This window comes from Cyrtonyx montezumae, unplaced genomic scaffold, assembly GCF_038088225.1.
Source record: "Cyrtonyx montezumae isolate F1298 unplaced genomic scaffold, pur_monq_1.0 scaffold_4, whole genome shotgun sequence".
In the NCBI taxonomy this organism is placed as follows: Eukaryota; Metazoa; Chordata; class Aves; order Galliformes; family Odontophoridae; genus Cyrtonyx; species Cyrtonyx montezumae.
The window spans coordinates 21,536,889-21,560,333 of record NW_027072045.1 but is presented as its reverse complement, the minus strand read 5'-3'; the positions used below and the strand labels follow the sequence as shown (position 1 = coordinate 21,560,333).

Here is a 23,445-nt window from a genome sequence, read left to right as displayed (position 1 = left end):
CAATCAAAAAGCTACTTGTATGAGGAGACTACCCTGTGCCAAGGCTTCAAGGCTTGGCTTCATTTCAAGTCTTAAGAAACATGTTTTAAGGAAAAAAGAGAGAGAGAAAAACTAACATGCTCAAAACAAATAAAAAATGCTTTGGCTTTGGCTTAGCCTCCTGCAGAGCACTTTAATTCTTTTCAAATAATTGCTCACTCTGCAAATCCTATGTGTTTCTTACCCTTTTTCTTTACATATATGCTTATCGTTTGATTCACATTCCTCATGATTGCTATTTACAAATTCAGTAAAATTGGAATACATGCAAAATATTTAACATAAAAAGATCTGCTTGTCAACTAAGTCTATGAAAACACTTGCATTAATTCCACCAGTACTTCCAGTTTCATATGGTCCAAATTAAACACCAAACATGTAGATCTCGCAGAATGACTGAGGCTTAAAGGGAGCACCGGGGTGACCTGTCCTACTGCGTTGTCACAGCAGAACCCACTATGCAGTGGCATCAGAGTACTCAAGAGCCCCCTCAGCTGAACCTTAACAATCTCCAGCAACAGAAGCTCCTCAGTCTCTTTAGTGAACCTGTTCCAATGGCTGAGCAGACTCTTCTAGAAGTACTTTCATAAGTAATGAGAATTTTGCACCCACTGCCTCTTATATTTTCTCCGTGCACCTATGCAGAGTCCAATCCTGTTTTCTCCATAAGCAGCTATCACAGAACTTGAAATGGAAGAGAGATCTCATCTTGACCTCCCCTGAGAAACTCAGTTTACTCAGTACTTCCCTACAAATTATGAGCTCCAGCCCCTGACCATCTTGGTGAGTCTCCACCAGGCTGTGTTCAGACTGTAAACCTCTGTCCTTACCTAGGGAGTCCAGATTCAGAGGCAGGTCTCTAGACAGGCCACACAAGTCCAAAAGCAGCAATAAAACATCCTTCCAACTGCTACCTGCCCTCTTGATCAGCAGCCTGCTACATCGTTAATGCTCATCACAACGGTACAATGACAAGTGATACTTGTCAAAATAATTCCATATCATCACTTACAGTCATTAGATGATAATATTTTTAAATAAAAAAAGAAGAACATTCAAAACACCAAAAGACACATTAAAGGGTATTATCATTATTTCTTTTACTTCCGTATGAATTCACAATTTTTTATTATAGTCCTTTCAGCCGTATGCAAAGGTTTATGCAGCTGTTTTTTACACAGATAATACACCAGAACACTAGGCCTGCTAAGGACAGATTTCAACTTCCTAAAGGAAATAAGCCATGCTCTCTAAATATCACCAGCTAAGAGGTGAAGCACTGACCTATTAGACCTATCAAGTCCCTCAGGCTATGACTGCACTACAGCAGCAAGATCAATAGAAAATTACCTTCTATTTTCAAAAATTATGGAAAGCAATTCTTCCAATCATTTACTAAATCCTGCTTAAGCTTTCTAGTAATCTGAAGTTAAATTATTTGCTGTATTTCTTAAAAATATCCCTGCAATTCCTCTGCTAAATACTAATGCAATGTTTAACACTAACCCTAGTTACATTTGAACACTGTCACCAACGCTAAATTCTGAAGATAAAAATCATACTCTGTTTAAAAATTTACTTTCCTTTACACAAACACGTGCATCAACCTCTTTCTAAAATCTCATAAAAAATGTCCTGATATGGCTGTATAATTTTTACAGTCTGTTTCATTAAAGACAAGTAAAACACAAAAAGATTATCATGTAGCTTATAGTTCTCTATCAGTGGGTAAGAAAATAATAAAATCTTTATATAATTTCCAATGTAATCAAGTAAATACAATCTGTTATTAAAGCCCAATCCAAGATCCATTGATGCAGTTCATGGGAGTCCTCCCATTAAATTCCATGTTTTCGGATGAGGGACCAAGATAAATGTTAAACATTGAAAGAAAGAGAAATGAAAACTTACCCATGAATTCAATCCCTAAATGGTCTGCTGCACCGAAGAAAGCATGTAAAAGAAAAGAAGAAAAGATGGAAATGTTAGACTGAAAAGCAAATACTCTCTTTGTCATCATTTGTAGCATTCAGTATTTTACTGTAGTGCTGCAGAACTCTGTAGAAGTTCAGGGACACACTCTGTAAGTAACAGCCAAAAAGAAAACCAGAACTCTAACCTTGAAGGAACAATCCTAACACAGAACTTTAGGGTGTGGACCTGTCACATAAGGAAAATGTGTCTGGGGAAGGATACAAACTTCTACTCTCATTATTACTATACTTACTGAACTGCCCCAAGACAGCTAACTACAGGAATTCATTCTCTCTTCCTCCTGAAAATTCTCTCTTAATATGCTACCATCTTTAGTTAGATAAGTTCTTAGTTTCTCTTAATAGGATCAAATACTAGACAAAGAAATTAAAGATTTTCACTCAGTTTTGCAGCTCTCATTACAGCACAGTAGCCACTCTCACATCCAACGTGATTGCACTACAGCAATCTGTTCCAAAACAGAAATCTGACTTCAGGAGATAGTAGATATGTCACCTATTTGACCAAGTGACTGGTAGACAGAAATAATTTCACAAAACTTAGAATAAATAAATAAATAAATATTTTTTTTAGTGTGGACTGAATTTACCATATGGAGCTTTAAACACCTCAGGACCTCTTTTCAAGAGACTAATTACAGTATGAGTCTGTTGACAAAAGATGTTACAGTGCAAAGTAGTTTTAACTTTACAAAAAGCCTTTATGAAGCTGATATGAAGTGTGTTTAAATTGCTATTTTGTTAAATAATAATAAAAGTCATTTGGCAGGGACAGGCCAATGGAAAAACTTATAACTGACTCTTCAAAACTTGATGTGCTGGAGTGGGTTCAAATCCAAAATGATACTGCAGAAAAGCAACACATCCTGAAAGAGTGCAAACCACAATTCTCTTCTGTGCTAAACTTGAAGCATGTTACTTTTGTTATGGGAAGTAATTATTTGGATTATAAAAAGAAAAAATATATATATTTTTTTCTTAGAGAAATGCACTGTTTTCTTTTAAAGTATACTAAAAACAAAGTACAATAATTATTTTTGTCTTCAATTTGCACTCACATTTCCTTAAGAGAGAAAAGGTTAATACATGATTTTTCCTAGGCAAGGCTGAGCCAGGTTTCACGTACAGGGCTGCATGAAACACTTGGACTTCAACCCACACAACAGTTGTAAAAAATCACTTGAGAACTACACAGGAAAGTCACAAGTAGATTTTCCAATGTAAACACAACAGTTAATTCCAAACACTACAACATGAGTTGTCAGATCTAGCACCTAAGACGAGAGTGCGAGGTATTGCAGCTTTTTCTGAGAGCACTGGGAATCATGTGCCCTTTGTAACCTCCCAGTTCTTCCAGGAAAAGGCACTGGACATTAGCTTGACTGATACACTTGATATACAAATTTATATCACAATTGCTAAACTCTGTATGTATCTTCATGTAAAAGACCACAAATGCAGCTCAAACAAAAAGAATGTAAGGTATGTGGTATCAACATCTTGCTGGCTTAGAATCAGAACTGGTGCATTATCCAAGACTAGAAGCACCTAAATGAATCCTCCTTTATTGGTACTAAAGAACGCATATACGTATTATGCGTACATAATGTCAGCATTTAATTAAAACCACCAATATATATAAGTACATAACTTTATGTATAAGTTGAAACTACATATACACATGCATTGCACGTTACAATGTCCTCATCTGTATTCTTGCATTTACATACTAACATGGCATACAAATATCCCTAATACAATTGATGCAGAAACATAACTTTTTGAAGAACACGCTTTCAGAATTACAGGAAGTGCATTCAATGAGCCATAGTCACAGAGTACCTTGCTTTTCTTCCCATTTCCTCTACTCATAAAACTCATAAATATTATCCACCTGCAGTTCACACCTTGCATCGTTCAGTAAGATAACTGCTTACTTTAAGAAAGGATAATGGAGATCAAAACACCATAATCCAGTCTCCAGGAAGCTAAGGATGTCCATACATGAAGATTAAGCTGTATTATCTTTTCACGTCTATGTACAACAGCTGGTAAAACTCTCCTTTCCTAACTGGGCTACATCTGTTCTCTACATAGCAGCTTTCAATTTGCAGCCTGCAGTCTCCTTCATGGATTTCAGAAAAACAGTTAAAAGGCAGTTTTCTCAAAAAGTGTATATAACATAGACCTTTCTTTTTGAAAAGGATTTTACTTCTGGAGTGGTTTATGTATACTGAGAAACAAGGGTAGTCCATAAGCTTCCTTAAAATCAGAGGGGACATTTGTCAGGTCATTTATTTTAAATATCTCATCACCTAGAAAGCAACTTCAGCAACCAACATAATATATACTGCAGATAAAGTTGATTTACAGAGATGACGGTGAAGGGATGTCTAATAGGATATAAACCCTTACAGCAAAATATCTAAGCTGCCCATTTATATCATTAAGCACAGTTCTACAAGTCCTGTAAGCAGAATACAAAAAATTCCTGTGGAATCAGTGTTCTGTGCCACTGTGTATTCGTGGGAGTCAACCTCTGTGGTCACTTGCAGGTTTTGGGAGGAGCCTTGATGCCCGGGGCCTCTGCACCCAAATCCATGATCAGGAGGTCACCCATGGTGTGCAGCTGGGGCCTGTGCATATCCCACTGACTCGAAGTGTAGAACCACATTTCCAACACCAAGCACTGCTCAAGTGCATCTATAAACTTGCATGGTTTCTGTTTTAGCTTGTTTGTAGTTTTTATCATTTTGCAATCCCAAAGACTATTTCTGGAACCAGACTTTTCCCCTTCTGGCAGTGGTAAGACCCTCTTCAGCAGGCAGGTGTAAGAGTTGGGCAAGGCCCACACAGCAAGGCACTAAGGGAAGAAAGCAGGCTGCCATGCTGGCCTAAGGCTGAGTCAAGCACCAAAATACAGAATCCACCCCCAACGTGGCACCAAGTAAAAGACTGCTGTACTCCTATATAGCCATAACACATGTGCGATAAACTCCAACAAAACATTTCCATAGAGACAGAGAGCATCAAGCTATTCGCCATCAGGCAATGCAGTTTCTTCAAGGACCCACTTTAACAAAAACGTGTATGAGTGATATTAATGTATTACTGTACTCAAATGTGGGCCCTGCTCACTCCCCAAATGGACTCATTAACCAAATAATACAACTGTATTTCATTTTTGTTGTGAGTTCTTTTCTTTCTTGTATTGTTATGTTCTGAGGAAGTAATAGACAGGAAGACTACTACATTTTATATTTATTTTTATGAATATATCTGTATTTTGTTGTTGATGAGGGAAAACATCTGAGCCTTATGGTCTTTGTACTCTGAATTTGTTGCTAATACTAAAGCCATTCTAATTTATACTTCATGAATACATCCACACCTGGGAATTCTAGATAACAAGCACAACAGAAGATAAACTTGCACCTGCTAACAGATTAATTTATTAGAGCTTCACATGGAACATGCAGCCTTGGGTCTGGATTACAGTTCGCTGGGGCTTTTTTCTTAGCCATTTTAATGTAGAGTTATTTCTACCGGTTCAAGAATGGTTTCACTATTGCACGTGCATTCTAATTTACACTATGAACAGAAATATAAACCCAACACCCAAATGTCTCTGGGTCTGTAGAAGAAAAATATTAAATATTAAAATATTCACTGTAGACCATAATAGGCATTTAACTCTGTTCTAAAAACAGGCTGACTTGGGTATGGAAGAGACACCTTTACAAAATCAGCGCAAAGCATTTTCCTCTACAAATGAAGTTTATTGTTTCCAATAACTTCATAAGATTTGCTGAATTGTCCTTGATAGTTCGCTGTCTTGAACAAAAATGCAACAGAAGAATATTCTGCAAATATTCAAATATGCAAATACTTGGACAGCTCAAGTATTCTTAATTCAGATTGTTTGGTTGAAGGGAACAAGACAGAGTTTAAGATAATCAAATAGTCTGAAGAACAAATGTAAATCTTCCTAGCAATAGCAGGGAAGTTCACTACATGTTAGCTGATGTAACGGTAAATTGTTGGAATATATCAGCAATTTGTTCCAAATACACTGAGACGCGATGTTGAGAACTCCACATACAACACCCCTTAAAATAAAAGAGTAACTAATTTTACATAAAGCTTTACAGACTGCTACACTCTCAGTACCAGTGTACCATTCATTATCATTAATAATGATAAAACATTAATATTCTGAATTTGTACAGACAGGATTATTTTTTAAACCAAATTAAAATCTTCAGTCCACGAAACTGAACATTGAAGACAACATCCAGGTTAATTGATATACCTTTTTTTTCCTTTCCTCCAAAGGAAAAAAAAAAACACAAGGAAGGAAAAAAACCCAACAAAACGGATTTCCTTTGAATATCTGTATGACTCTGCAAAGGCTAGCATAGCCTCCAGATAGAAACTCCCACCCACTATCAATTTCATAACAAAGGAGCATTTGAAAAACATGTAGCAAAACCTGTTCTTATATAAATAATACACAGAGCTGAATAATTGAAAAAACTATTGATTTACTCTCCCTGGGAATGACAGACAAATGCTCCTGGCTGTTTTACATCATGAAAGTTGAAAGGCTTTTTCTGACTTCTGAAAATAAATACTAGCAACGCTCCCATCTTCGCAGGTTGAAGAAAAGTTACAAGCTTGAACTACTTACCTCACCTGCAGCATGCAGGCTCACAGAGGATTATTTTGCCTGTTCCCTGTCATTTTAAAGATAACAAATTATCATCTCTACATCTAACAGAAAAAGTTACTTCTCTTTAATGCACAGTGTTGGATTTTAATGAACAGTCTCGCTGAATAATGTAGACAATCTGCACTGACATCTACAATCTTGTGAATCAGTACACCTTTTAATCCTACAGTAAAATTCTTTTCACTATAGCTATAAACTCATCTAATAAATACAGCCTTAATTTTATATTCATGAATAGTCTATTGAAATTACTGTATTAATCTAAAAAAATGTCTGAAACATACATTTAAGAATTTTAAAATATGCAGGACGAAATATTTGTGTTAGGCATCCATTATATATAGCAAGCCTTCATTTTTCTCTGAATAAGTCATTACATTCACCAGTGAAAAGACAGTGAGCAAGTAAATGTTAAATACTGTAACTGTACACATACTGTATTTACTGGTTTACTTGACACTCAACCAACAGAACTGTTCAACACATATAAGAACTTCACAATTCAGACATTATGCACACAACTTTTTCCTCTAGTCCACCAACGCAAAGATGTTTTCAAATATAATCGGCTAAAAATCCAATGCCATTTTGGTTAAAGTTAGTAACTGCATCAAATGGAAATGAAGCTGCCTGCATAGTGACTCACAGTGACAAGGTTAATTTTTAAGCTTTCTCTAACGATATGTTGAAAACTGTAAGTAAATGTGACAACTCTCTAATCAGTTCTTCTCACCCAATCTACTGCAACTACGGTAAACGTTGAACAATACATTGTGTCTAGCTGACTACTATGAGTAACTGATATAACCAATGACTCTGGTAGATACTCCTAGGAAAAAAATAGTGTGTATATATATATATATTATATATACAATACTGATATCCTGCTGTTTTGGAAGATTAGAAAAGCTGGTACTAGCATTAAAATTAAACAAAAACAAAAAAAGAAAATTTCCTTTTCTGTTCCTGAAGCCTATCATCTCCAGTAAAGTTGTTTTATTTTTAATTTGGGTCCATAGATCATACTTTCACAATACCATTCAAAAGTCCTGTCTCACATACCAGGATCTCCCACTGTGCTAAGAACTACACCAAGACAAAACACCAAAGTAGCTACCTGAGCTACTTCTACAATTCTGAATCATTTTCTTCTTGTGCATCTTCACCATCTTGCTTCCTTGCTCCAACAGTGACTACGCTCATCCTGCAGTCACAGTCACCTCAAAGGTGCTTATGGTTCTACAACTGAGAAATCATCAGGAAAATGATGACAGGAGAGCAACTTGCCCTCCAATCATTCCCTATGTCATTATCACGATAATTCTCACCGAATCAAAATCTGCTCTGTATGCAGTCCTTGTCCACCTCTTCCCTCTGCTGAAGACTTGCACAGGTGGACTTGCCTTCACATGCAGGTATACTGGTGAATAGATGCGCTTTTATTAATCTAAATTGAGCATTTGTGAAATGTGAGCAATTAGGCACTTCTACTGCCTTCTGATAGCCATTGGCATTATTTTCATTTTGAAAGGACTGACTGACAATGCACACATTATAGAAGCTGGTCCTTCCCAATCACATCATGAAAAGCCCACATCAAGCTACTTACAAGATGGGAATCATATTTTTGTCGAAACAAAAACAGCAGTACTTCCGAAAGATAAGGTCTAGAAAAGTTTTCTGAACTGTTTGAACTATAATACTTAACTTGACACAGGCTTCAAAGATTTCACTAGATTTCACTTGACTGTAGTGTTCTTTGGGAAAAAAAAAATCCTCTTCTGGTTAAATAAATGACAAAAAAAATGTCTTTTAAGGTGGAATAAGTCTACAAGTTTCTTAGAAACGACTACTGGGACTTTTGCCCTATTATTTCCAAATGGATACTTGAGAATACAGGCCTGTAAAATATAACCAGCCTCACAGAAACATTAGAGGAATTGCTAATAGCTCCCTCATCTTATGAACATATGACATTTAATAAACATTTCTCATGCTAAATGTTACTTTATTCCTTCTACAGATCATTAAGCTGTCCTTCTCTTCACTACTACAAGAAAATGTTCAGATGCAATCATGTTTACTACTCTCTAAAGGCAAAGCAAATTTCATAAGTTTTTGTCAATTTCTTAAAACCTAATTACTTTTTTCAACTTCAGGACAAGGAATGTACATCAACTGATGGAAAATATAGCTTTATTCCCTAATGTACGAAGTAATTTCGTTCTACTGCAGTAAAAAATAAATAAATAAATAAATAAATAAAACCTCCAAAAAACTGAACAACCAGCAGCTTCAGAATACAGCTGAAGTAACACCAAGACTTTTAAAACATTGATGGAATTTAATGAAATATACCTCTCTATTCTGATTACAGGAAAATTTCCATATTTATTTATATCCATACATGCCTAGATAATTGGTCTCATATTTGCACAGAAGGATTAAGGAAGCTCAATTAAATATGAGGGATACTTGGGCCTTTTTTGAAAGATGCTGCTTTTCATCTACCTTAATTTGAGAAGATACATTTCTTTAGACACTCAATGTAAGCATACTTGTGACACAAAAAAAAGACACATTCTTATATTACTTTATTTTAAAGAAGTCAGAATGCACAACAAGATTTAAACTTGCTCTGATTGTGCACTTACTGTGTTAGCCTCACATCTTATGTAAGTAGCTGCTTCATACAGCAGCATTACTAAGCCTAATTTTCAATAGTTCTGCATTTTGTGTTTGAATAATGATAAAAACACATAGCTTACAAACAAATTCTTACCCATATTTCTGGCTTTTGCTGCATATTAGTCTCTTTTGTCTCCTGTGTCTCAGGAGTCTCCCAGTTCATCTTTCAGAAACATGAAAAATTTAGTAACACCAAGAACTCCCATGTTCTTCCAAATATCATAGAGAATCCTATCCTCTAGGAAACTAAGCATTCTTTGTTTTTGTTATTTCTTTAAATTTTACCAGACAATAAACCTGAAAGATTATAGGACTTCACTGCAGTGAACTTTTATCATAAAACAGCATTTGTCCAACATCTCTTGTGATTCAATGAAGGAAATTCCAAATGGCAGTTCACAAAAATGCTGCCGTTGCTGCACAGCTATCCCATGCCTGCCAAAACAGGTGATGAATAGCAAGAGAAATGTGGGCACATCTTTCCATTTTCACTGTTAACTTTCCCTCTATTTGTTTTACAATTCAATAACTTCTTAAAGAAAGAAACAAACGAACAACTGTTGTGTGGTTGGGCAGAGGGCACATTGCTTTTACTACATTTACTTTTCTTTTTTTTTGGTATTAAATAGAAGTATTAAAGTCTGCAGAAAAGTGACTTTATAGGTAGATGTAAGGTTTGTTATATTTATCTGAAAATTCATATATAAAAAGATTTTTACAGCTACCCTTTATTTAAAGCTGCTGAGAACACACACACAAACTTAAAGAGATTCTTGTATATTGTCTAATCCTGTTTTCAGATTGAGGGAAGGCTCTTTGAAGGCCAGGCACACTTCAGCATTATCCTCCAAGCACTCTCTTAAATCCCTGCACCCCATCCTCTGAGGCTGATGGCCCGTTCCAACAAACCTTTATTGACAGCTGTAAATAAGTTTTTTGAGCTAATCAACACTAAGCCAGGCAGCTGGAAGAGCACACTAATTTAGACAACAGCTCTGCAGTGAGCAGAGATTTGTACCAGAAACTCAGGTTTTGAAGCAAGATGAGTGAAAAGTACAGAGTTGATACCAAGGAAATATGTCTTATCTGGAGCTCTAACAGTTCTAATTGTGCCACATTACTTTGTCTATGTCAGCACATGTACTCTTCCAACATCCTCACAACATGTGCTTATGAACCCACCTTTAATATCAAACAATATAACAACAATCAGTATTATAACCACTTACCTTGCAGCCAAAGTTGCACATGCAAATAGAGCCAAGGCTTCTATCTGTGCCTAAGCTGCCTTGTTTATGTGAAGTTTATGGAAATACATTCTGCTTAGAAGTGATGAATTAATAATGAAAGCAAACATATAGCTGCAAAATGAATAGCAAACAATGACCATCAAATCTCAGTCTAAGCACGCTGTGAAAGTCAGTTTAATTAAAAGATGAAAGATTAATTTTGGGTATGTGACATGAATTTATGGCATCTGATATGTAGGTAGCAATCTGAAAAACATTTTAATTGCTCCTGTGATTAAATACTGTAGGTCTTCAAATCCTTTGCTAACATAAATTTCACATGACTAAGTAATAAGGGAGTCCACTAAACGTAGTACAAAGGCTGTTTAAGGTGGAATTTCAGAGTTCAGAATTTTGTTTCACTGTCATTTCACAGAGCAACCAAATATTTTTAAGAAATACTGAAAATTGAGGGACTTGACCTCTCTCTGCCTTTTTTTTTCTTTTTCTTTTTTTTACATATAACTAAAGTTGGCTAAAAAAATTGTTAATGCTAGGGATGAATAATATACTGGAGATTTGAAGGAGCCCAGAGGATGTGATAAAAGGGGCTGTTCAATGGCATTAATAGCAATAAAACAAAACAAAAGCTAACAGCGTATTGAAACAAAACCACAGGACGTTCACAGAACTTGGTGTTACCTACAATGGGAGCAGAAGAACTAAAGCTGCTCTCACCTGAGCACAGTGATCCACAGCAATAGTTATGAATGCTACATAAGAAGAGTGCCAAAGGGCCTCCCACGCCAAGATATTTAACGAATGGAATATAATCGCTCTGTCAGAGCCATTTAAAGGGATGAATTGGTTATGCATAGACTGGACATAAGCAGAAGCTGGCAGAAATGTATCTGAGCGCTGACATTTGCAGAACTGGTGGCTTCCATCTTGTCCTTGTCCTGCTCACAAATTACTGCAGCATACCATGTGGAGCAGTGCACCAGAAAAATAGAGGAAGAGATTTGTTCAGTCACCTTCATAAATGCAAACTGTGACTTGAAAGCTATGCAAAGAACATGGAGCCCATTTTTAAAGAGATTTGAGAGACTTGAACAGAAAGTTATCAGGAAAGATTGGAAAAACCACAGCCCTTGGCAAGCTGCCTCATCAAGCTCAGAGACAGATGATCGGAAGTACACCAGTTTTCTTTTTATCTTGTTTCTTCTACATAATACAGACCTTCAGAAGGCTCAAAAGAGTCTAATAGCTCCCAACACACCTCACAGAACATTCTCTCACCAAAAGTCTTTTAAATTACCATTTTGTGTAAGAATTAAGATAAAACTTAATTGTACATTCAGTTAGATGTTAACACTACCAAAGAATTCAGTGTTTCCATTGCAAGACCATTAAATCAATATGAGGAATACCTGCGTAAAGTTATTGGAGTTATTATAGCACTGAAGAATTGCCAAGAATGAATATAATCTTACGGTATTACAGCTGGTTCTGCTGCTGCATTTCTATCACTGCGTGTGCTGAATCAGGATGACATGTAGACAGATTTGCTATGAGATGTCCACTTCACTGAGATGTCTGCCCCTGATTTTGACAATCAGCTGCATTAACAAAAAAAAGCCAGCAAGGCACTAAAACTTCAGACTGGATCCTCATAGGTGAAATACTTGCAATGATCTCCAGCAACCACTGCAGGAAAAATGCAGTGACTCTGAGTCATGTCTAGACGCAGTTTGTTTTTACCCTACATGTCTTAAGAAATTTAAAAAGGCAAATAACTTATCATTATGCTATCACACTGACCACCTGATATCTTAAACATGTCTCAAGTTCCAAGCCACGAATTTTCTAATGTGTACAAATTTGCTATTTTCAGTGTAAATGTATTCTTCACCTGTTTAAACTCATTCACTCTTGTGCCAACGTATCTTTCAGTTTCAATCATTCTTATCTTTTACTTATATTTTATTACTCAAAGTATTTATAGATCCAATGGTTTCTCTGACATATTTCCCGGAACAACACTGATGGACAACAGAACATCTATTAATTAATGAACTCTATCAGTGTTAAATTCATTTAAACAATGTGTTTCAAATATCCCCCCCCCCCCCCTAAAAAAACAAAAACAAAAACAAAAAAAACCCACTAACTTTGAACATATAAACCCCACAGTCCTATAAAACATAACCACGTGAAAAGAACACAAAGCACACTGTATACCTAATGGTGTTGCCAGAGTCCCCAGAAATAAATCCATAGAGAAAGAATAGAGATATAAAGCTCTGTCCAGTGCCTTTGAGTCAGACTCCGTCAGAGAGAGGAGATCTGACTCAAAATGTCTAATTCTATCCCAATACACAAGTGAAGGACTGAGATGGCTGGAACTGTGCTGACTCCACTACTGGTCCAGATGTAAGGAAAGCATCATCATGAATCTGAAGATTTTCCTTAAATCCCAACTGCCGAGGAAGAAGATTGTTGTCTCACTAGGGGGAATTTATCTAAAATTATTAAACGGAAATAACGTTTTTATTAGAGTAAATGCATTCCTATCATATTTGCGTGAGGATTTGGAACTTCAGCAGCGGCAACAGTGGGTCACCTCCACAGGTGCAGATTTTTACAAGTAGGGCAACACAGGCTCTTGTTCATTGCTGGCAAAAATGCCTATTGAACTGTGGTGACTACGTTGAAAAATATGTTTCCTAGCTGAGAATTTGCTCTATCAACTAGCATTATTGCATTCTCTATATCTGCTGTAGTTTCCACAGAAATAAAATGAAGGCGTTACTTTCAGAGAGACCTATGCAATAAACGTAGTCATATTTGATGCTTTCTTCTAATGTTTGTGCAAGTTCCACATACTGCTGCAGAAGACAGTCATAATACAGTTACACTTCATTTCATTTATTTATTATTGATGTTAATGCTGTTTAGACTGTTTGGACAACATGCAATAGCAATTTTGGCATTATGCTGACTTCTGTTCCACTTTAGTATCTCATTTAACTAAGTTTAAATACATGTAGAACAATTAAATATGAAACATTAAATGTTTGCTCATGGTTTGCTGTAGTGCATGAAGAAGAAATACTAGAAGAATTAACAAAAGTTGACACCTACAACATCAAGCTTACTTTTGGAAAGCATTTTCAACATGGCTGAGTTGAACATTAAGCATTAATATAAGTGTCTGGAGACAGATATTCCAAATGCCATTAAAAAAATGCACACAGCTCTAGTCTGCCTGGGTTGATTGAAGTCACTGTCACTGTGATGGAAGCTCATTAGTTGCTCTACAATTGCATGTTTCCATTTTCTTACAGTTCATTAGGCTGACTTAAACAAAATTAAACACTCTCTGGGGCAAAATAACCATGCAAAACAAAAGAAATCACTTATACTGATCATAAACATTTTCTTATGAAATTACAATTTTGAGGATAAACGTTTCTTTGTTGAGCAACTAGAGACCATCCTTCCCTATTCCCACCTTTGGATGACTGGAAAACTGGGAGGGGGAGAGGGGAGATATTCTCTGTCTATGAATCACATAGATAGTCATCAAAGTACATTGTATTTAACTGGTATCTCCATCATAAAAAAATCAGCAGTAATAACAGTAATAAAAGTTTAACCCCATTGTGATGAATTAGTTAAATTAGTGTACAACTCACCTAGTTAATGATAATTTTGTTCTGCCTGTTATGACTATTCATCTCTTCACTGCTTTCCTCTGCTTTGCTAACTTTTGCTTTTTTTACCTATGGTCATTATATGCAAAGCATATAAAGTTGAAGAATAATCTGTATTATATTACAAGGAACAATCCACATCTTTTGAACATGATCATCTTCTAAGCACTGAGAGCACCACAGAGATACTGTATAATATAAAACCTTTTCACCTACTTCACTGTCACGTGAAGGCGGGAAAATGTTCATCTGGATTTGCTCTCCCACAGTTTACAGGTAGACTTACATTTTGTAAAGCCAATGGTACCAATGATTGATCTCTCTTTTTTTTTTTTTAATATTACAGATACATTAATTGAGGTGCAAGATGTACCATGAATTTAGAAGAATTCAGCTGTTTTGATGGGTACATTGAGGCTTTCAAGACAATTGAATGTGACATCACTAAGGAACTCAGCACGGGCTGAAAATGTTCTAACAGCAACAGCACTGAAATACAGATGTTGAGCACCATGCACTGCAGTGCAGACCCACCACTTCACAACTTCAATGTTTTTTTTTGCATAAGAAACTAATTTTAAAGGACTCAAACTCAAATCCATTTATTTTTATTCTTTGTAGCACTTTTATCTGACACAACTCGTATGTCTGATACGAGGCTTTGATTATCATTAATTAACCTGAAATGATGATGACTTTCTTCATGGGTCACTAAATGCCCTGCAGTGCATGTGGTCTGGACAGGTTATTCATATGACTGGCCAAAAATTGCATAACCATAATGATGAAAATCTGAAGTGTCAGCATTTGCTGCACTTAGATCAGCTTTGTAATGGATTCATACAGAAAATTTGGGAGTGAGAAACAGATTGTTCCTGTTCTGCTCTCCCCCACTGCTCTCTCTCCTTGACCTTCTACTATTTATTTGTGAATAAAAAAAACCACAGTGAAACCTGACCTCACATTTTTACATGTGCTAACAAGAGAAATGCGGTATTTTTTAAGGTCTGGAGAAGTTCATTTGTTGCAAAATACCACCAGGACGTTCTGCTCCTCAATTAAACCACTCCTTTCCAGAATCAAAGAACAACATAAAGCCACAAAAACAGACTCTGCACCCTATGCTTTTGTCCTGTTGCTACTCAAAGTAACTGAATACAAAGCAGAAGGTACTTCACAGCCAGCAGAAGAATGTACTAGTACAAGCAGATTGTTAGCTCCTTTTGTATGTGCTAGTTATTCACTGTCAGCAAGTGCTTAATATAATTGAAAAAGATTATCTTGTGCTTGTGATAGAAAAGTAAAATCCTAGTGGTATTTCAGATTGCAACTTACTGTTAAATTGTGTATGATAGTGCATTTTAATCTTAGAAAAATAGGCTGAGTACTTATATTTTTTCTCGAGTTATGCCATGAAGAAATGCAATTTGCCTTTTAATAGAACTGTTAAGGACCCATTCTCTTCAGTTTACTACATGGATTTGTATGCTGCATACAAAATGCTACAAGTTTAATTGGAACAGACAGCATGACAGCATAATTTCATACAATTGTTTACAATTATTACAATGGCAACTTCCACAGAGCTCTTGGTGATTTTTCAAGAGCATTTGCAAGCAAAAGGCACATATTAGAAAAAATAATAATTTTCTACAGCTGTTCAAAGTGGATTAAGGAAATCTATCAGCAGAGACACATATTTAGAAATGGGAAATATTTTGCCCATCTGAGCGTAACTGTAAGACTTGGTGACTTTATTTAATCTATTCATTTTAAAAGGTATTCTATTACAGTTTGAATTAATGGCACATAAGAAAAAAACAGACCTACAGGTTAGGACTGCATTCTTCACTAAAAGGAAACCAAAATCAATTAGACAAGACCGAAGACTCGGCCCAAATCAGAGGAAAGCAAGTTGTGCACATGAATCATAGAACCATTAAGGTTGGAAAAGACCTCTTAGATTATCTAAGTCCATCTATCACCACGACACCCACTAAACCACGTCCCTCAGGTCCACATCTATATGTTCCTTAGACACTTCCAGGGACAGTGAATCCCTTAATTCCCTGAACAGCCAGTTCCAATGATCGCTCTTTCTGAGAATTTTTTTCTTATGTCCAACCTGGAGCTCAGTAGGCACAATGGGCCATTACCTCTGTTGTTACTCACAGGACTTCTGCTTTACAGCAGACCCTTCACAGCTCTGTTGCTCTTCCCTGAACATGCTCCATAGCCTCAATGTCTTTCTTGTAGTGACGAACCCAAAACTGAACACAGCAGTCATGGCACAGCCTCACTAGTGCTGAGTAGAGAGACGATAATCTCACTGCTCCTTCTGACTACAATATTTCTGACATAAGTGCTGGATGTAATTGGCCTTCTTGGCCACTGCTGGCCTGTGTTCAGCTGGCTGTCAATCAGCATCCCCGAAACATTTTCTACAACACAGATTTCCAGCCACTCTATCCTAAGTCTGTAGTATTGCATAGGGTTGTTGTGACCAAAGTGCAGGACCTTGGTCTTGTTGAACCTCACACAAATGGCCTCAGTCCATCAATCCAGCCTATCCAGATCTCTCTGTAGGGCCTTCTTACTCTCAAGCAGATTGATGCTTCCTCCCAACTTGGCACCATGTGCAAACTTACTGAGGGCACACTTAATGCCCTCATCAGATCATCATGCCAGCTGAATTAAACTCCATTCAAAATCACCCTCTGAGACCAGTCATCCAAACAAGTTTTTTACCCATCAAAGAATACACCTGTCTAAGCCATGAACTGCATGCTTCTGCAGGAAAATGTTGCAAGAGACAGAATCAAAGGCCTTGCTAAAGTCTAGACAGATTGCATCAACAGCCTTTCCCTCATCCACCACGAGGGCAACTCGGTCACAGAAGGAGATCAGGTTGGCCAAGCAGGACCTTCTCTTCATTAATGACTGTTGCCTAGGCCTGATTCCCTGTCTGTCCCACACACTCTGTGACTGCACTCAAGATGATCTGCATCGTAACCTTCACCAATACTAAGGCCAGACTGACAAACATGTAGTTCCCTGGATTCCCCTTCCATTGGGAGTCACGCTGGCAAGCCTCCAGTCACTTGGGTCCTCTCCACTTGACCAGGATTGCTGATAAATGATGGAAAGTGGCTTTGAGAGCACTTTTGCTAGATTCCTCGGTACTCTCTGGTGGATTCCTTCCAACTGGTCACATGGACTTGTGATAGTTTAGGTGGAGTAGCAGGTCACTAACTCATTCCTCCTGAATTATGTTTATTTGCTCCCCATCTCTGTCTTCTGGCTCAGGAACCTGAAAACCCTAAGGAAAACTGTTCAGACTATCAAGGAAGCAAAAAGGCATTAAGTACCTCAGCCTTATCATCATCTTTGATGGTAATGTTCCCCTCCACATGCCCTAAAGGATAGACATTCTCATCACCCCTCCTTTTGCCTGCCCATTCTTCCAAAAAAGTAAACTTTTTTTCCCAGAGTTTCAGTGAAATGAGAAGTTTTGGCAATAGAGAGAAGTAGTAAAAGAGGATCAAATGAAGACTGTGTGAGGTTGAAAAACAAACAGTATGAGCCTAAGAAAACTCACTTGAAAGGCATTTCTTTGTGAAAGACTGAAAAGGTTTTAGTGCACATAATCAATTTTCTTTTATTTGGTGTGTCCTGTTAAGAATTTACTCACTCTTTTGTAAGCCTAGCTATAGCAAACATGCTGGAGTATTACCAACTCATCTTCCTTACCACTAATTTCACAAGATCTTCAGTTGTCAACAACCCCCTTAATCAAAATTAGGGCTATTATTACATGTAACGTACATGAAGCATATGCTCTATCAGATGACACAGAAAGGAGACTTACTAGAGGGATGAGAAAAATAAAGATCTGAGGGAACATTACGAACACAGGGAGAATAAGATTATAGAACAAGTAACAAGACAATCATTAAAACAAACCCACAAAAAACAAACAAAAAAGAAACATTAGAGAAGTTTAAGGCATTAATAGAGAAGTTTATGAAATACAGCTATCCAGTTCTTTAGAAGTGATATTACGGTGAGTCAAGTTCTTCAGTTTTGTTATGCCATGTACTTATTCTTCAAGTACTTTTGAAGATATTCTGAAAACTCAAGAGATCCTTCTAGACCTTGAACTCTGTGCTTTTGGCATTAGATTTGTCACCCACTCAAAATAGTTAACGCAATAGGGACAGACAAGGGAGAAAACTGGGCTGTGACTAAAACACATAAATAGTATTCAAGAAGGGGCCCATGAGAGTTATCATGTTGAAGATGGACAAAATTCATTTTCTTCTTTAGGGGGAGGCGCAGGCATCACTACTTATGCAAGCAGGCAGATTAATTAGCTTTTACCAAGCACTGTGCTGCAACAGCTGAACTGCTTCTCAAACCTGACCTAATTCATTTAGAATTTGCCTGGGTATTTTCTCATTGAATCACACTATCAGAGTAGAATTCAGTGAGCTGAAGAGATAATACCGGGAAGTCACATAGCCCCATATCAAATAAACAGATTTCTCATGAGCAAATTAAAACTTCATAAAAACCCTGTTGCAGCATAACATTTTTTTTGTTTGTTTGTTTTTTGATTTGGCACAGCATCTTAAAATTTAGCACCCGACATCCAACCATCTGGGTGCCAATTTAGCATCCACAGTGACTGCCTATAAAATCTGTGAATACTCATCTTTCCATGTGCCTGATGGAAAGGACTGTGGAGATCTGCACTGTGTCACATCTGTAGGAGCTGTGCCCAAGAATAGTCACAAGGTACACATTAAATTTAGGGACAGTTCTAAATAAATTCTGTATAGTTGCTGAGGGCAGCTGTTTCTTCACAGCTCTGCATACATTTAACGACTCCCAGTAACAGCCCCTACTCCTTATGACAGGAAAGTGTAGCAAAGGTAATCAGACACAAATAGTTGCCATCTCACCTATCAGTTACCTTCCTACCCACAATCAATTATGCAGTCCAATAACTGTTCTCAAACACCCTGACCGACTATCAAATTAGCCAAACCAAGGAATGCAGTACAAATACAATTTGCAATACACAAGAAGAAAACTCACAGACCCTAATATTAAATATAAGGGTTTCATTCAGCTATACATTTACTCATGTGTTTCAAAGGCATTAAGGTGTTCATTTTCACAGAGTCTAAATATTATATCAGAAAATGATCTAAGATGCACAGAATCCTAAATACTATTAAATGCACTTGATGCCTTTTGTGTAAGAGAGTTTGCACTTTCACAGCAGGTGTTTTTTTTGTTTTTTAAACATCCAGGATAGGGGTGTAGCTTGTAGTACTCCCTAGGCTTGAGAGATTTGTGGATAATAGGAATGCATAATAAACAAGCACACTTGGATTTATACCTAACAGAATTTGCATCAGTCAATCAAACTGCTGGACAACTGATACAAGTTTACAGATAAATGTAAAACAAAATAAAATTGTTCAGTCAGTCAGGCTGCTTCTTCAATAAATACTTAATGGATTTCATAGTCCTGGACTGACATGGATAATGTATTATTTTCCTCCTTGACCAAAGGATACTACTGAACTTATTTTTTAAGCCAATGAATCTGTTAAAGAAGAAAAGAATAGTCATCCTTCTGCATTGCTACCAATAAAAAAGCAACATTATCAATCATTTTGTGTTAGAGGAACAATATTGTGGCAATGTCATGTTCCGCACATATCCCACTTTGCTCACAGAATAACTGCATCCTATCTACACGTCATTTATTGTTCTGAATACAGGCTGATTTTTTTCTGTTACATCCCTTATTACTAGAATGAGGTTTTTTGCATCTTTTTCTGTTGTAAATACTAGTCTGTACAAATGAAATCAATACAAATTCCACATAGGTCTTTTCTGTGAACAAGAGACCAAAGGAAGAACCACAGCATTCTTTATTTGAACTTGACAACTTTATGCTGTTCTTTTTCAGTCCTTATCAAGCAAAACCACTGAAGTAAAAATAAAGGCCTAGGGAAGAACTACAGATTGTATTCATCTTTGTAAACCCATATCAAAAGTCACTCTTGAATGACTCTTGAAAAAAGCAGCATTTTGAACAGAACACGCACCAAAGACAAGCAGATAGCTGTTTAGGAACCCGATTGATAAAACACAGGGAACAATACTGATCCTGTATTGATCAAAGCAAATGTGTCTAATTTTCCTTTCGCTTCTAGCTTTCTACGGCCAGCAATTTAAGAGACTTGGAGAACTCTTTCATGAAAGCTGAGTCCCTCTTTTGCAAGCCTGATCCAGGAGCCAGACCTGAGTGCAGGACAGCATCAGCTGCTGAGGCTCTGTGGGGCTGAATCCAAACCTGCTCACATCCATCACTCTGAGAGTGGCTTCCCATCCACTTGCCCTTCCATCCCTACCTTGTGCTCTCTTAACAACTAAATCCCACAAAACTCAGTTTAAAAGTTAGTACTTATCTGATACTGCCCTTGATTTGTTTTTATCTTTTCTGAGGCAAGTTTCTCCTCCTAAAATATTTATCTACATCAACTCCATATATTACAGTCTTCTGGTAAGGGTACTTGGATAAAGAATAGAAAGATAGACAAGTCATCATTAATTCCTTCTCACTCTCCTATTTTTCTATTTTCCTGCTTCTGTGCAATCTCTTAGGTAATACCTAGTTATGTTTTACTGCTTTTTAAACTTCACTATCACTCTCGGCAATATTATTTCCTTTGGTGCTGCTCTTTCTTCTGCTTAGACACAGACCATCTGCCATCCTGCTCACCAAACTACTTGTCAGCTTTAATATCTGAAGGCACTGAAGGATATTCTAGCATGAATTACTTTCATATTTTTCTTCCCAAAGTTTGGTTTAAGGATAGCACTCTATTGTAATGAGAAACTATGAAGAAGCAGCAAAAGCCCATAGCAGATGGCACAGAAGGCACATACCATAAATTTTCCATGTGTGCTTCCTACCACTCATTACAAGCTTATTTTAATTCTCTTTTGCCAATCAACTTTAAATGGTTTTCAGCATTAAGATATTAAGCAAAAGATCTCAAATTATCAAAATTTGATTTTCTCCCCAAAGCTGATCCATTTATGCTAAGATGTAAAACACACAAATTGCTCCAGTGAAAAATGTGCAGATGATATACAGACTAATCCAACTAGAGAATCCTTGGAGTAATTCTAACGAAGCAACAGTAAGGACTGCAGTTCTAACAGGCAACCTGACAGCTGATGAAAAACAGTGTTATCCAAAGCCATGTACACTGTAAGAATGAGCTGTACCTATTATAACATTTTTCCTAATGCCAGTGCTTTTATACCAGATGCTGGGAGGAGCATTCATATGCAAAAGATCAAGATGGAAAAAGCTTTGTAGCCCAGCTGGTCCGAACCACTTGATCCAGGACTGAAAAGGAGGGAAGATCAAGCCTATTCCTATGCCTGTTGATTACATTTCACTAAGTCTCACACCAGGGCTTAAATAATTCTCATTTTCAGGGCAAGCACAATTAGAAATTGTAAGATGTATCATCCTTACTAATTTTCTTAATTTGGATATGCAAAAGCTCACTAGGAAAGATTCTACACTACAGTACATTTCAAAAAAAGACCAGTCACTCACTAGAATTCTGCATTTAAATCTCATCCACCCTGTCTGTTCTTGGTCATGGTTTAATTGAAGAGATTATGTGTCTTTTCCAAAGAAAATGATTCCATAATAGTGACAACCCTGGGTAGGGTGGCATAGAAAGATCAAGATACTACGTGCTACACAAGAATAAGAGTAGCTAGCTATTAAGAACCTGCCAAGTTTTAGGAAAAAACAAACAAACAAACAAAAAAACCCTTTAATTTCAGAAGTACTGAGTGGTAATGACCCAATAAGTAGTTTGTTGCTATTGCATTATTCAACTCAGAACTGTGACATACCTGAAGTATCTTAAATTAAAATTGAAGCAAGATATAGCTCTAGCAGTGTAAAGATCATTTTTAATTACTTTCTTTTTCCTTTTCTTTGTTACCTTTTGTGGTAACAGTTAAAAAGTGAAAAGGAAAAGAAAAAGAAAAACAAAAACAGTTTTTTTTTTTTATATGTGTTAAAATCTGGCAGTGAAGGTCATGATGCTGTCAGCTCAACTATGCATTTCTGGACTTGAGGTCTTTCCCCATCCAGAAGGGTCCATGTCTATGTATCAAGCTTCTTAGTAAACAGAGCCTCTGTGTCATCTTGTAATTTTTTTAAAACTGATTTACCATGCTAATTGACTTCTGGTGAAGTCGGTGATTACATCTCCCCCATTAACTTCATAGGGAACATAAAGGGATTCCAAGTCAGATAACTGTGGGGTGGTACTAAAAACCATGAAGAATCTATGCAGCTTTCCCAACATTCTAGAAAAAGGGCTCCTGACTAATAGAGAGTTCAGCAATCTATAAGTCCTGGAGAAAGAAATGGACTTCTACAAATGTATCTTCGAAGGCACAGAGAGTTTATAGAACAAGATCAAGCTGAAATGCATTTTTGCCATCTCCAAAAGTTCCTGAAATTCTCCAGGCAGATGCACCTCTACATTTACAACTATTGCAGCTGTTGGTAGTTGAGAAAATATCAGAGTCCTTATCATCTCAACTGGGCCCAACAAATCCACATAGTAACACTGTCAGTCAAAGAAATGGCACCTACTGATCGATGTACATCACAAATCCCATATTTTAGGAAATAACAGAAGATTTCTATTAAAACAAATTCATAGCAAATATTGGCTTATAGACAGAACTGAGGTACTGAAAGTTGTCCTACTTGTGCAACATTGTAATACACATTGTCAGCTAATGGTTGGGTTTTTTTTGTTTTTTTTTTTCTTCACAAGGCATTCCCTTTTGTCTTTAAGGAACACATTCTGATAACAGAGCACAGATTATTGTTACAGTACCATACAGAAGTCCTACTATGCTCAACTCGACAGCCATCCAACCTGAACTACTGATGACTACAAATTTCATAGCTACAAGGA

At 36.8% G+C, this 23,445-nt stretch overlaps 1 protein-coding gene across 1 annotated transcript in view; it reads right to left on the bottom strand.

The window, feature by feature from the left end:
* The window catches only part of NRG3 (neuregulin 3), a 346,526-nt gene that overhangs the window by 60,844 nt on the left and 262,237 nt on the right, over positions 1–23,445 (bottom strand). The window contains exon 4 of the mRNA XM_065746454.1: positions 1,951–1,977. Coding sequence (XP_065602526.1) covers positions 1,951–1,977 — 27 coding nt within the window. The remainder of the gene's footprint in view (positions 1–1,950; positions 1,978–23,445) is intronic.